The sequence below is a fragment of the Larus michahellis genome, chromosome 5 (assembly GCF_964199755.1).
Source record: "Larus michahellis chromosome 5, bLarMic1.1, whole genome shotgun sequence".
Taxonomy (NCBI): Eukaryota; Metazoa; Chordata; class Aves; order Charadriiformes; family Laridae; genus Larus; species Larus michahellis.
Window position 1 is genome coordinate 58960506 of NC_133900.1, and position 14256 is coordinate 58974761.

The 14256-nt window shown below is 38.9% G+C and overlaps 1 protein-coding gene across 3 annotated transcripts in view; it reads right to left on the minus strand.

The window, feature by feature from the left end:
* WFS1 (wolframin ER transmembrane glycoprotein) overlaps positions 1-14256 on the minus strand; it is a 62015-nt gene that overhangs the window by 20222 nt on the left and 27537 nt on the right. The window contains exons 1-2 of one of the 3 annotated variants that reach the window (XM_074587574.1): positions 14096-14231; positions 11907-12104 (exon numbers count right to left, since the gene is read on the minus strand). In XM_074587574.1, the coding sequence (XP_074443675.1) occupies positions 11907-12099 (193 nt within the window). In that variant the 5' untranslated portion in view covers positions 12100-12104; positions 14096-14231. Of the gene's footprint in view, positions 1-11906; positions 12105-13655; positions 14012-14095; positions 14232-14256 lie in introns of those variants that run through there. The other 2 variants (XM_074587575.1, XM_074587573.1) reach the window with 2 other exon arrangements.

The window sequence follows — 14256 nt, forward strand, 5'->3', positions numbered from 1 at the left end:
TCGTTGTAAAGCCAAGGTCATGCCAAACCAAAGAAAAATAGAAAAAACCAATGGTTTAAAAACATATACCATGATAGACCAAGAGAAAAAGGTCTGGAGAACAACTCAATGCAGAATCCATTGCTTCCTTTTTATGCCTTTCTCAAGCACACAAGGAACAGCAAGCTTAGCAGGTACAGACAACTCAAGGGCAACTTGAATTCCAGGGAATAGCATTGAGAAGCTCCTGTGAAGGAATCTCAAACTTAAACAAAGACGCTATGGTTTCTTTTAACTGTGTTTAAGACTCTAGTTTCTCTTAATTGTTTACGCAAGTGTTCTATTGAAGCACGTAGCCTCTTACTTAAAACTGAGACATGGAAAGCAGCAAGTATGATACCAGAGAGACCTGTGATAACAGAGACCATTAAATCTGATATCCATACAAGGCAAATATATAAAAGAAGAAAAAAAAAAAGTCTTAAGCCTATGGAGGGGACAAAAGAGATATACAGGGTAAAATCAGCAGATCTTGTGAAAAACCCTTGACATAAGATGCCCCCGAACGAGTCAAACTGTTTGAGAACAACAGATCCAGCTCATATTTCTATCTCCAAAGGTAGTAACACTTCTCACAGAAGTCATCTAAACAAATTGGAATGTAGGCTGTTATACAAGTAAGAGATTAAAGAAACAATAAACAAAGAATAGAAATACACAGGTCTCATTCTCACAGGGGAAAGATTATCAGTTTAGACACACAGGGATATAGGATAAGGTGTATATTATTCAATGCATTTATGTGTAAGTGAAAAAAAAGGGGGGGGTGCTAAAATGGAGGTGACAAAGTCTGTTGATGATTCTGTGTTATTCAGGCAGAAAAAAACACTTCAGAAGTGACAACTGCAAAAAAATAAACCCAAAGAAAACCTGCAAAAGGATTTCATGACTGATTAAGTGTAAAAGGCCAGATGAAATGCACTAAATGCAGACCAAGACTACACCTTATCATTGCACACACAGTGATAAGCCCTGAACTATTATCACTCAGAATAAAACCTTGGAGTTTGTAACATACTGTTCTAAGAAAAAGAAACAGCTCAATGCTAGTACGACACTATTATCAGTGCTTTTTAACCCGGGGAAGAAACTGAGGAGAATACTAGACATACTAAGAATTGGCAAAGTAGAGAAGGTAAACAGAGAGACTATTCATGTCTTACCAAATCCAAAAACTAAAGGGCAGGTTAAAAGTATTTGGCCAATGCCAAATATTTACACGTGTTTAAAAAGCAACAGGACAAACCAAGAGTAGATGAAAAAAACCCAGAAAGCACTATGAAATACAAAGATCTCACACCACTGAGCAAGGACGCTTCTAGGCTGAAGAACCACCTTCTGAGAAGGAAACAGCTGCCATTGAACATCTTTAACATCTCAGTAAAATATGAATAAAATCAAGTAAGAACAGCACTAGCACTGCATTTACAAGCAGCTCCATGGCTCGAACAGACATGCTGTAAACAGCAGCGTAAAGGACTGTAGTGAAAAAGATAACAAGAATCTTGAACCTGAAGTTTGTCAACATTAAGGTTCTTCAATATTAATACTAAGCATTGACAGGAACTTCTGTGATCCTTCACACAGAGTTCACAGACTGTTAAACTCCAGGGGTAGTTCAGGCAGGAGAGAAGAAAAACCTCCACTTTTTATTTTCATTAGCTTTATCCAGTAAGCTCTCCACTTAATGTAAAGTGGGTTTTCTACTCATAAGTCACAGATGTCAAGCATCTCCTCTCAGCTCCATGTTATTAACTGACAAGAGTAATTTACATGTTTGAAGAGCGGTACGAAACAAGCTTTCATCCACAGGTCTCTCCACCAGCTAAATCACTGAGGTGGGAGCAGGGAGGGAAGAATGTCTTTTTTTGACAATAGATCTCCCACACGCGAACAAATTCTCCATATACCATGAAGTGTACTGATGTCTGAACTGATCTGTGTCACATCACACAGTACTGTACCTGCTTGAAGCTTCAGGCATACATCCCTTTACTACTTTAGCAAGGCCTTACTGTAATTAAATCTGAAAGGAAGTACAGTCTGGATTACGAAGAAAATTACTTGCTTTTACTTTGAGAGGATACTAGTATGAATAACCTGTGCTCACTGCTCAACTTCACCCCTCCCACAGAAAAGACAAATATAGGACTAGTTACTCAATTTGAACGAGCCTCTTCCATGACTTTCATTATTATGAACTTGAAGCTGGATTTTTATCTTTTAGAGATTTCCATGCCTCTTAAACACAACACGTAAAGCTTATCCCATCCATAAAATAACAGAACTGCCTAAGTAGCTCTTGCAGACAGAGTCAAACTGTTCTACTATCATTAAGTCCAGAGTTATAAATGCAATCTGTGCCACAACTTTCATCAGGGAAACTAGAGTTTATATTAAGCTGTAGCTATCCAACTCAGCACTGGATTACCTTGAAAAAGAAAAAGCCAGTAACAGCTTAAAAACATGTTATAAATCCTGTCCCAAAGGATATTAGGGCAGCGCACAGATAGGATGCACATCATCTTAATTATTACCATAAACATCCACAAAGAAAATCAGCTTGCTGGAAGACAGTCATTTTTTTAATATTCATTTTTCAACCTCAGTTTGTATTTAAGGTCCCCAAAACGTGTTCTCTGTCCCCTGGATCTCAACACCTTCTGTAGAATAAAGCTAAAATTAACTAAAAGAGAAAAGGCATCATTTGGCTTCTTAAAAACAGCAGCATCCAGCTGCTGAAGACAACCCACCTGCAAAACCTCTGTATTAGCAGGCTGCTTTGAAGCACTGGCATCTGTTGGCTCTGGCCAACTGAGCAGCATTCTCAAACCACCATTCTAAGGGCATTCTGTATCCTACTCCTCAGCTTTCATCAGTCTTGTTTTCTGTTCCTTCAATATTTACCTTTGCTAGAGAAACAGTTATAGCTGTTAAAAACAGCTATAAAAACAGTTATATATAGTTCTCAGAAAGAGAAGCTGTTATAGCTTCTTATGAAGTCAGGAGAGGTCTTGCTACAGAGTTCAAAACTCTGATAGGACTATATTGTAATCATCTGGTCTTTTTGAGCTACTAAAAAAAAAAAAAAAAGAAAGAAACAAAGCATGACTGAACCATCAGAAATAATAGCCTGTCACCAAAGTGACAAATATTCTTACAGATTTTCAGCAATAGCTCATTTACTAGTATAAAGAAAATTTTACTATGTTGGAAACTGAAGATTTTTATATCATTAGGTAGGAAACAAGCAACAAGAATGCATGCGCATACAAAGTAAATAATACAGGCATATTTCTCCAAGCAATAGTCAAGGAACTGTTGACTAGTCAAGTCAAGGAATATTCAAGGAAAATGAAAGCTTAAGGATGTGCCTACACAGGGACATTGACCAAAACAGATAGAACAAAACATATTTTGTGCAAAATCTCACTAGAAGGTATTTCTTGTGGAGTCATGTCCTATATAACACCTCCAGGATTTTTTGCAGGAAAAGTTTCTTCTGTAAGCAAACATCTTTAAGTATATAAAAATCAAAAAAATCCAAAATTTTCAAGGAACAATCCATAGCTTTTTATACAGACTGTTTTCACTATGAAACAAGCTTTCTAGACTCTCAGATGCACTTAGGAGCAAAGGCATACACATATTAATGACAAAATATAAGTCCTTGTATTTGCTAGAAGATGCTATGTAAACATATCTGCAAAGTGAAAGGTGTCTGATTTCTTTCTTTCAGGAAAAAGAAATTTAAACTGTTCATGCACAGGTAGATTCTCTATTATCAATGTGCTTTTAGAAGAAGTTGATCTGTACATTTTGTAACAAAAATTAAGATTCTAATAGCTTTTGTGTGTCACTAGATTGTACTATTGAGCTTTCAGTGTTCAGCATAGCCAGTTTGAATCTCTAGAGAAATCCTCCTACTCACTTTCCACAAGCTCCAAAAGTTCAGTGGTATTGTGTGAAGTACCTATGTAGGAGTAAAGTTTCTGGAAAGACTGACATTCCATTCGAAAGCAGGCATTAAGCATCACGTCATAAACATGATTTGTACACATAGAATATAGTGACACAAACAGAACTGACTGGAGAGGGAGAAATATTTTGTACAACAAACATCATTGTTTTGATAAATGGGTTTATTAACTTTAGACACTTATTTGCTCATCCATGAGTGTTGAATCCTTTCATCCATGCAGAAGCCTCGTGGATTCTTATGTTAACTGCAAAGTAAGGGCTTGGTACAATTAAGAGTACATTGAATGTTTTTCTTCTATGCACTTCAACTTCCATGGTGAGATCTCAAGAGGTTCCTACTTGCCCCAAGAACAATTAGAAGTATTTATATTAGCATACGCTGCCAGGCATTCTATTTTTAAAGGTGATAACAAGGATGGGAGAGAAAGGAGTAACATTTGTTTACAGAGGTGTTGAAGTCTAAGACTCAATTCTGCTTTCACTGGGAGCAGCAATGAGTTTGTAGTTACGATAATAGTCTTAGTCACACCACAATTGCAAGTCACCAAATAGCATTAAATTGAAAAGGGAACAACTGCACCCCCACAAAGTGAAGGCAAATTGCCAGGAGAGCAGTAGAAAAAAAAAAAAAAGGCATGTAGGTGGAAGACTAAGAGTGATGATATTATAGAGACTATAAATTTTAAAACTGGAAGGAAAACTATTCTTAAAAGGTATTTCTTCCCAGCATAACTATTATTGTACAATGATTGTTTAAAGTCATTAAAATAATTTTACACACAATTAATAAGACAGCCCTGCTGCTTCTTCTATGCAGGCATCTCTGATTAAATCCTTTATTGATGAGCTGGGATAAATCTAACATGTTCCAAAACTGGAGAGTTAAAAATAAATAAGCTTTTTCTCAGTTCTCAGTTGAAAAATCATCATTATTAACCCCCCCTGCAAAAAAGAAAAAAAACCAAAAAAAACCCAAACAAAAAAAAAAGAGAGAGAGAAAGAGAAATGCATCCAGCAGAAAAGCAATGTGAGAAAGAGTTGAGATCATAAAACTCTCCAAGCCCACATATTTTCATAGGTGAAGACCTAAAGTTATCATAACAACCTGCACCATGCTCAATGGAATTTCAGCAATTCTGCAGTTTAGGCTCTTCCCCACACAGACACTCCAGCAGTTCATTATCTTACCATCAAAATAGAGTGGCCCTTAAAAAGGCCCACCCCAAATTGTTTTCCAAGTCCACAGTACCTTATCACCTTGCTTAGTAACACTTCTAATAGTTAACTGACTTTGCAAAGCATTGGTTTTATTTCCCAGATTACTGTTTCTAGTCTCACCTTCGAACTTTCACAATACAGTGGGCCTTCTCCTGCAAGGGGCCCTCTAACAGCACAACAGCTTCAAGTCTCTCCTTGATTATTACAGTATAAAAGGGATTTGTTGCTGTTTTATTTGAAGATGAACGTACAAATATTAGGTACTTCCCAATCTTTTCCTCCAAAGCCACTGCAAAATATCCACAGAGATTCGCAGTACTTGCTGCTGCTGGATGCAGATGCATTGTATTAGAGCTGATTCAGATGAGGAATGCACTTTTAACATTCCAACTTGTTCCCATTTAATCAATTTCTTTGCACAGTGGAACATGCATACTGGATTCCTTTTGGAGGAAGCTAAATTGAAAGATTGTAGTCCAACTGCTACAATAAGTTTTTAAATGTGTACAATAGGCATGATTTACAGAGCTACTCCTATTTTCATTACTTGATTTACTAAGGTGAATATAGCTCTTTGCCTTCTATTCTTCAACTGCTCATTTCTGTCCCTCTAACACCCTGGGACTATGCTAGAACAAACATTTTGTTATCATAAACAAACACAGATTAGGAAATTGATCCACCTGAAAAATAATGGAGGAAGACTGAGCACTTTTCTTAATCTGGTTCATTGTGCAAATGCAAAAATTGTTATCAGTAACAGTATCTTTGTTATCGGCCGAAGAAAACATTTATGTATTTCAAATGGCAAAAGAGGCAAAGATGGAGAATCTTTCCTCAAATAAATGGGTATCCGATCTTAATCCCTCATAAGGTAGAAACACCAGCATGTTATTGACAACACTAGCAGCAGTCCTCAAAAAGACAATTCCCATTGTTCTGCACCAACTATGACTACGTCCCAAACTTTTATGTGAAAATACAGTCATTAACTTTTGTTTGGATAGAATCCTTTCTCCCCCACAGCAATAATTGGCAAATGAGCTTTCCAGAAGCCCGAGTAATTACAGGTGAAGTGGTGAAGTTTGAAGGGGCATTAATAAACTGACAGATAAATTGTTAAGTAATTAATACTTCAAGGCATAATCCTCCCCTTCTAACAGTCAAAGATTTTTCTGAGATTTCTTCAAGCTTTGCACAAACATTTCACTTTGCCTCAAGAGTTAGTCTGTACAAGCAAACTGCCAGAAAATGAAGACACAGAAGTGCTAAAATAGAGCTTTGAAGCAAAGCTCTTTGTAACCTTAAGTGGAAGAGGCTAACACTCGGAAAATATTTGTAAATTAGAGAGGTTCCCTATTCATTAGCTATCATTTAGCAATGCGTTAGAGACGCACTGTTGTACATTGTTACGATGTGTTGTAAACTGTTCAGAAGAATTTTTCGTTCTATTTATAAATCCTAAGTCACACAAAATAATTCTCTTCCAAGAGATACAAAAAACCTTATAACCTTCCTAAATACATGCAGAACTCTGCACATCTAGGAACAAGACATAAGAAACTGACTTCTGTCTGCAAAGCTCTCAGTACAAATACCTTCCCCATATGTTCTCAATTCTAGAGCAAGAGATTTGTACATATTTCCTTAAGAGCACAAACACGGACAAAACAAAATTAGTTCTTTAACTGAAGATGTATTTCTTCAAGCACTGCAACTTAGCTCTGCAATGCTCTCAAAACTTCCCAAACTCTTACCTCTGAATTCCTACCTGATTCCTCCTCTCCAACCTTACTGGCTAGCAAATGTACATGAAGGATGTAAAATACAAATACAATCTCTGTTATCCGCATATAAAAAAAAATAAATATATGCACCACTGCCTCCCAGATTTCTCTATTATCCTAGGATGCCCACTTTTACCCGCTGGCTGGCAGACAGTTCCCTACCAGTTTTTAAGACATTTTACATTCTTGAAGGTACTTAAGCATTACAAGAAATGGTAACACCTGCAGCACCATAAATATTCACCTGGGGTGCAAGTCAGTCTGGTTCAAGTTACCATTATGGCTGACCTGAAACAGTTACTTGAATCCACAAATCCAGTCTAAGGCCAGTATCCAATCACTGTCATATGGTGAGAAATTTCTCTCAACTCTGCTATTTTCATCTGAATCAAAAGTGAAACATCCACTGGGCCACAGAAACCTATCTTCTAGCTCAGCAATACAGACCACTTACCTGGAGTGTCGATTCATGTGTCTCTTCGAAAAACATTAATAACAGCAATATCCAGATAGTCACCTGGTAACCAGATGAACATGTTGAGGGTGCTTTTTTCCTAGCTCTGCTCTGTGTACACATAGAGCAAGTGGTTTCACTAGTAAGAATGGTGTTTTTAAGCCTATTTGGAGAATCTGGTGTTGGGACCTCCAGAGCTCTTACCTGAGCTATTCCTTTTTGCATTGCTTTAGGGCTGTATCTGAAGGAAGGAGGATGCACAGAGTGGATGAAAGATGCCAAAAAGGGCTATGTAGCATCTGGACAGAACCAAAGGGCCTATGCACGCGGGAGGCGCAAAAGTGTCTTAGGAGATTTGAGTCTTAGTCTGTTTCAACAAACTTCACCAGACTTCATTAGTAAGCAGCCACTGGTCTGTGTTGGTATCCACCACGGTCCTCCTGGCACAGACTACTAAAATAATGGCAGAACTTTTTTGTTTAAGCAACTAGCAACCCTCCTGTAATTTGCTTACGTGAATACTGATGACTCAATGGTTTGAAAATTTCAGAAGCCCTAATTAGTAGTGTATATGCTTTGCTCACTAACAAACTTCCTGTCCAGGAACATCCATGAAAGAGTAACAATTTTTTTTTTTCCCCCCCATCATGTACACAAAGCAGTAACTTATATAGGCAGAAGTTTTCTAGGGAATGCAACAGCTTTTGGTAGAAATAGGAATACTCTTCTTTGTTTTTTTAAAGCAACAAAAGCAGTATCTACAAATCCTCTCAAGATCAACAATTGATTATTATTTTTTTTCCTAAATCCAGATTTGATTTGCACAGTAAATTCTCAAAGCACTGTGTTACCTCCCATTGTGAAATGAATTATGCAAGGAATAACAAAAACACTGCCTAATGATATATTAGCAGAATACAGATTGAAAAATTGCTATGAAAAAACCCTATAGTATAGGAGTTCGATCCAAATTAAGTACCTGTGCAGCTGAGGATGTGTGTGTGTGCTTAAGTGCTTTACTGAGTCAGAGCCAGGGCATTCATTAATTTGCTAGATTATGCTGCAAGATACAGATAATGCTGCAGGAGTAGGAGATGGATGTTTCCAGGAAATAAATGACTTAATGTTCACATTGATGCTATAGCCTTAAACACAGCATAGGTAAGTAGAGACTGGAAAAAGCAGCACAGATCAGAAATACAGATATGTTGGCAAGAATAATTCAAGAATCACCGAGTGTTGTAATTGACCTCTAGATATCATTTGCTCCAAGTCCCTGCTCGTGCAGGGCTACGTAGAGACAGTTGCCCAAGACTGCCCAGACAGCTTTTGAGTATCTCCAAGGATGAAGACTCCACAGCCTCCCTAGGCAACCTGTGGCAGTGCTCAGTCACTGTCACACTAAAAAGGCTTCTCCTGATGTCCAGACGGAGCCTCTGTATTTCAGTTTGCGCCCATTGCCTCTGGTCCTGTCACTGGGCAGCAGTGGAAAGAGCCTTGCTCCATCCTCTTTGCACCCTCCCTTCAGATATTTATAGATATTGATAAGATCCCCCTGAGCCTTCTCTTCTCCAGGCTAAACAGCCCCAGCTCTCTCAGCTTTTCCTCACAGGAGGGATGTTGCAGTCCCTTCACCATCTTTGTGGCCCTTTGTTGGACTCTCTCCAGTCTGTCCATGTCTTTTATACTGGGGACCCTAGAACTGGACACAGTATTCCCGGTGTGGCCTTGCCAGTGCTGAGTAGAGGGAAAGGATCACCTCCCTCCACCTGTTGGCAACACTTTGTCTAATGGAGCCCAGGATACCAGTAACCTTCTTTGTGGGAAGGGCATATGGGCATGTGCGAGACAGGCTTGAAGTAAAACTGCCTTTCAAAGCAGTATTTGAGATGGGCATTGTACAACTCCTCTAACAGAAATCATAGCCAGTTTATTAAAAATTAAATTACTTCTGTTACAAATTTGAATTTGTAGAATCTCGTGCAAGATATTTAAGTCACCAATAAAGAAGAGCATTCTATATATTTAATAATATTTATTGAGATAGCTGTCTGTACAGCAAAATGTGCTGGTCTTCTCTGTACTCTTTTACATCATTCAGAGTTATAGTCATCATCAGAGTGACACACAGTGACTATTCAAAGTAATTGACTTCTTAATCTTCCAAGAAATAAGTTGGAACAGCCTTTCCCAGAACATCTGTTCTAGTGCATATGTCCTTTCATACAACCAGACCACAACACGCCATGGCTAAGAGACCAGATCCTTCACTCTTCCTAAATCTATCAGCAACCTGAATGTTATTTATTGGTAAAGGCTCTGGTGATTCCATGAAATACCTTCTCTGTCAGTTCAAATATTTTGAAAATTGCTGAAGCACCAAGATTCTGTTTGAGACATCAATTTTTTCATATGTGTTTCCATATGCATATAAATGACTGCGAATTTGTATGTCCCTCTATTTGTACTTCTTTCTGAAGTCCTACTAAAATCCCTGTTCTGACAACCAATGCTGCTGTGGGTGGAAGAAAAATTCTCCACTTCCTTTCTTTTAAAAGAATTTTCATTTCTAGGAACTGTTAGCATTATGACAAATAACATAAATCTAAAATAACCAGAGAAGAAAATACTGGATGAAGAAACATGATCTTATCGAACACATTTGCTGTCTAAATCCACTAAAATCTTGGTTGTTAGAGACTCCAGCATGACACAATGGCAATAGTTGCTCATTCTGCAGCATTAAGTATTTGCTTATATTAAGATGGGGATGGAAAGGGCAACGACAGTGGCACTGGGCACTGAGAATATTTTCACGGGAAGAGATTTAAAGTAATCAGGAATGAGTCATAACTGAAATGGAGAAATACATCAATGCTTGAAAGCCCTCTTTTACAGGGGCACAAACAAAAGCATCTATAATACAAAACTGCATAGGAATATTAGTAAATACACAGGCCTGCAAAGAGAATTAAGACAAAACTCAATATGATTTTAAAAGGACAATATTTATACGGAATAATAAAATCTCCAAATTAGCCAGAGCAGAATACTTATCAGAATGTCTCTGTAAAACACCACTAGATTGACAGTTTGTACTCATTTTCAGAATCTGGCATGAATGTGGGCGCCAACAACAGAAACCTATGTTTTCCTTTTTCAAATCACATTATAACCAAAGATAACCCAAGATAACACCATACCATATTCCTAAATTGTTGCTATTCTTTCCCTGTTGAATCATATTAAGAAACTGGAGAATGAAGGAAGAAAACATAACTGTTAGCACTGATCTTAAATTAATAATCATGTCATTAATGTTAGAAGTGTCAATTCTCCATCACCTCCCATTTCTTTTACAGGTGGGCAAGATGACAAAGTTGGTAATGATACAGAGGCATGTTAGAAATTCAGGTATCCAAAAAATTCTCTTCCATCTGGAATCTCTTTTAGTAACAAAAGAGCCCAGAAGGTTCCAACAGTCAATTTTTAATTAGATGCAAACAGTAGATATGCTAAAACAGCCACAATATTGGCCTGAACTATGCACAGAGCTCAGCTGCATCTGATACATGCCATGTAAATATTCACACATTAAATAATTTTAAACTCTTGCATAGCCTTATTAGCTTCAATAGAGTGACTCATATTTAGGAGTGTAAGGGCATGCACATAAGCTGTTTCAGAATCAAAAAATCCATTTTACAGAAAGTTAAGGAGCAGCAATTTTGCTAGACCTTGAACACAAGTCCTTCTTGCACAAGTGTTAGATTACCAACTGAATTTAAAACTGGAACTCAGCAGCTGAATGCAGGAGACAGATATTTTTCTTTCTACCTTTTGCATGAAACATTTCTCTCATCCCACCAGTTTTCACAATCTTTGAAACTCAATGGGTTTGCACTGAAGGGAAAAAAAAAAAAAAAGCCTCATTCTGCCTTTCAAAGTGTATCATGATTCTTCGTCCAACTTCTTACCTGATGGCTAATCTTAACTGCATTTCTGTCACTCTGGTTCAATCTATCAGTTTATTATTCCCTCAGTCTACATTACAATAGTAGCTATTCATCCACATTAAAATTCCTATAAAAGTTAGCATGCGATCTAGCCACCTAAAAAAAAAATCAAATTGAAACCTTAATATTATGCTAAATTACATTTAATTCTTCCTGCCAGTTTTTCAAACAAACTTCTTTCCTGTTGCTCTGTACACTTAAGAAAAATTGGACGGGAAAACTCAAAAATGTGCAGAAAGTAAGTGGCAGAAGAAGAGTCTCTTCCACAACAACAGCTTAAAAGAAATCAGAGGTATTTATTTTCCTACTTTACAGAGTCTCATTAAACAGAGTTTAGAATAAATATACACACAATAATCTCCCAATGTTTAACATAAGCCAATTTTGCATAAAAATTGCTTTCATACTTACCGTTTTTTTCAGCTTTCTCCCTGCTATGGGAGTAGCCAGGAACTGAAGAAGAAAACGTTGCAGTATCTCCTGGGTATGGTCCAGATTTCTGATTGTTCTCACTATGGTCCACAGCAGCAGCATTTAGCTGGGACCTTCCAAGATGCAGCTGGGGGTGAGAGGAACTTGAGGGGGGATCAGGATCTGAATTCATTTTAGCTGCAAAAAGAAGAGAATAATGACTAATTATCAGATAGTAGGGTTATAACATAAAACCAGAGTAAAAAATTTAAAATCTGAATATATTTATATAATTAGCTGAATAAAAAGCCTAGAAAAGGGCAAGAAGACTGATAGCAACTTCAAGATGTATTTATACATTCTTTAATAATTCCAAGCATGAGCACCTATTGTTGAATAAGACTTAACCATATACAGTATTGTGCCAGAACAGTGACTGCCTTTTTTCCTAACTAATTAAGAACTGATTATCAAGTGTAGATAAATGCTAAAATGAATGAATCAATCCTGTAAATACTGCATGTTCTACTTGCACATGCAAAGACAAGCCTCTAACTTTTTATGGAACAGTATTGACATGTCTATAACGAAAAAAAAATTCACTTCATATCAAGCACCTGGTTCACAGGGACCACCTAATCAGGCGACAAAGAAAGACAAGAAAGGTAAGATGGCAAAGGAGGAGAAGGTGTAGAACTCTGCCACTGGAAATGCGAAGAGGGACACCAAAGATGCTCTTTATAAACATTCACAATTGATATACACATGATCCAAAATAAGCTGACTTTACTTACTACTAAACTACTACCCAATTTTATAAAAAATAGTATTTATATAGAAAGCCGCTAAGGCATGGAAGGAAAGGCCTTACAGTTCCTTACAAGAGAAGTCCTTTTAAACTTCCACCATAAGCCCTCTCCTAAACAATGAGTAGAACACTGTCCTCTAGTAAATTAAATCAGTAAGCTTTCATACAAGTGCTTGCTGAAAGCTTAGCTTTTACAAGACAGGAAGTAGCAAGCTATGCATATACTATCCCAGTATAACACATAGTGACTAACTCTTGCTGCTTAAGAGCAGCTTCCTCCAAGTTAAGCAATTCAGAAGTTACACTGTGGAAGGTGTCTGACTACAAACTATATTTTTTAATTCTGTACGTTCAGAATACTGGCCTAAAGATGTCCTTGTAAAGATGAAAGCAGTATAGCCAAAATCAAGATACAATACCCAACTCAGCCAGCAACTACTTCCACTTAAGAGTAAAATCACAACGGGATGCTAAAACTACCAGCAGTATTACCACCATTAAACATATTCTTCGCAATTTAGACAACTTGCTTATTAAAATTAAGCTTCCCTAAATCGAAAATATTTTACTGATACAAGTAAATACATTTCTGTATTATGTTTCTACATTAAGTTATAAATAAACCAATGCAGTTCAGTTCAACCTTCAAATCAAGTCCTGGGAAAACACAGAGATTAAAATACTTTCCCAGTAAACCACTACGAGTATTTTTAACCATTATACAATCACAAAAGTTACTTTGCATCCGGTTTTAAACATGACCTTAGCGTTTCGAGAGACGGCCGAGCGAGAGCAGCCAGGCTGGGGGGCTCCAGCCCCGCCGGCAGAGGATGCGCTGCGCAGGGAGACTCCGGCTCTTTTGGGGCGAAACACTTCCAGAAAGGGTAACTGGGCAACAAAGCTGTCCCCAACACACGTGCGAGGCACAGGAAAGCACTCACCTCGGTGTTCGCTAGCTAGCAAAAAGAAATACTCCCGTCTCAAAAGTCACTCTGCGCTTCTCCTGTAAGGGCCACCACCAAGTTTCCCTGCTGCAGGCTCAGAGGCGAGCAGAAGCCTGCCCTTAGAGCTGACTTCAGGATTTTTTTTCTAAAAGCCTGAGAACGGGGTCAGGGTAAGACTTTGGGGGAGCCCGGGCTGCTTTAGGAGCCACCCGGCGCCGCGGGAGGGGCCGGTGGGGCCCGCCCGGCCGAGCCCCGCTGCCGGCGGTGACTCTGCAACTCCCGCTCCCGGAGGGACGGGACGGGAGAGCGGAGAGGGTGCCCGGGAGGAAGCTGCCACCCCAGAAGGCCGGGCAGCCCCGGCGCGCAGCCGGAGCACGGCGGGAGGGAGGCCGTCAGCTCGGGCCGTCCTGCCCAGGGTCCCCGCCCCAGACGCTCACCGAGCCCGGCAGGGCGAAGTCACCAGCGCAGACTCCCGGCGACAAGTTTCTTTGCGGCTCCGGTGGCGGATGGGCGCCAAGTGGGGCCCCGCCGGGAGCCCGCAGCCCTATGGGGCGGCCCCGGCCCTCCCACCGGCCACCGCCCCCTCCCCGCCGCGCTG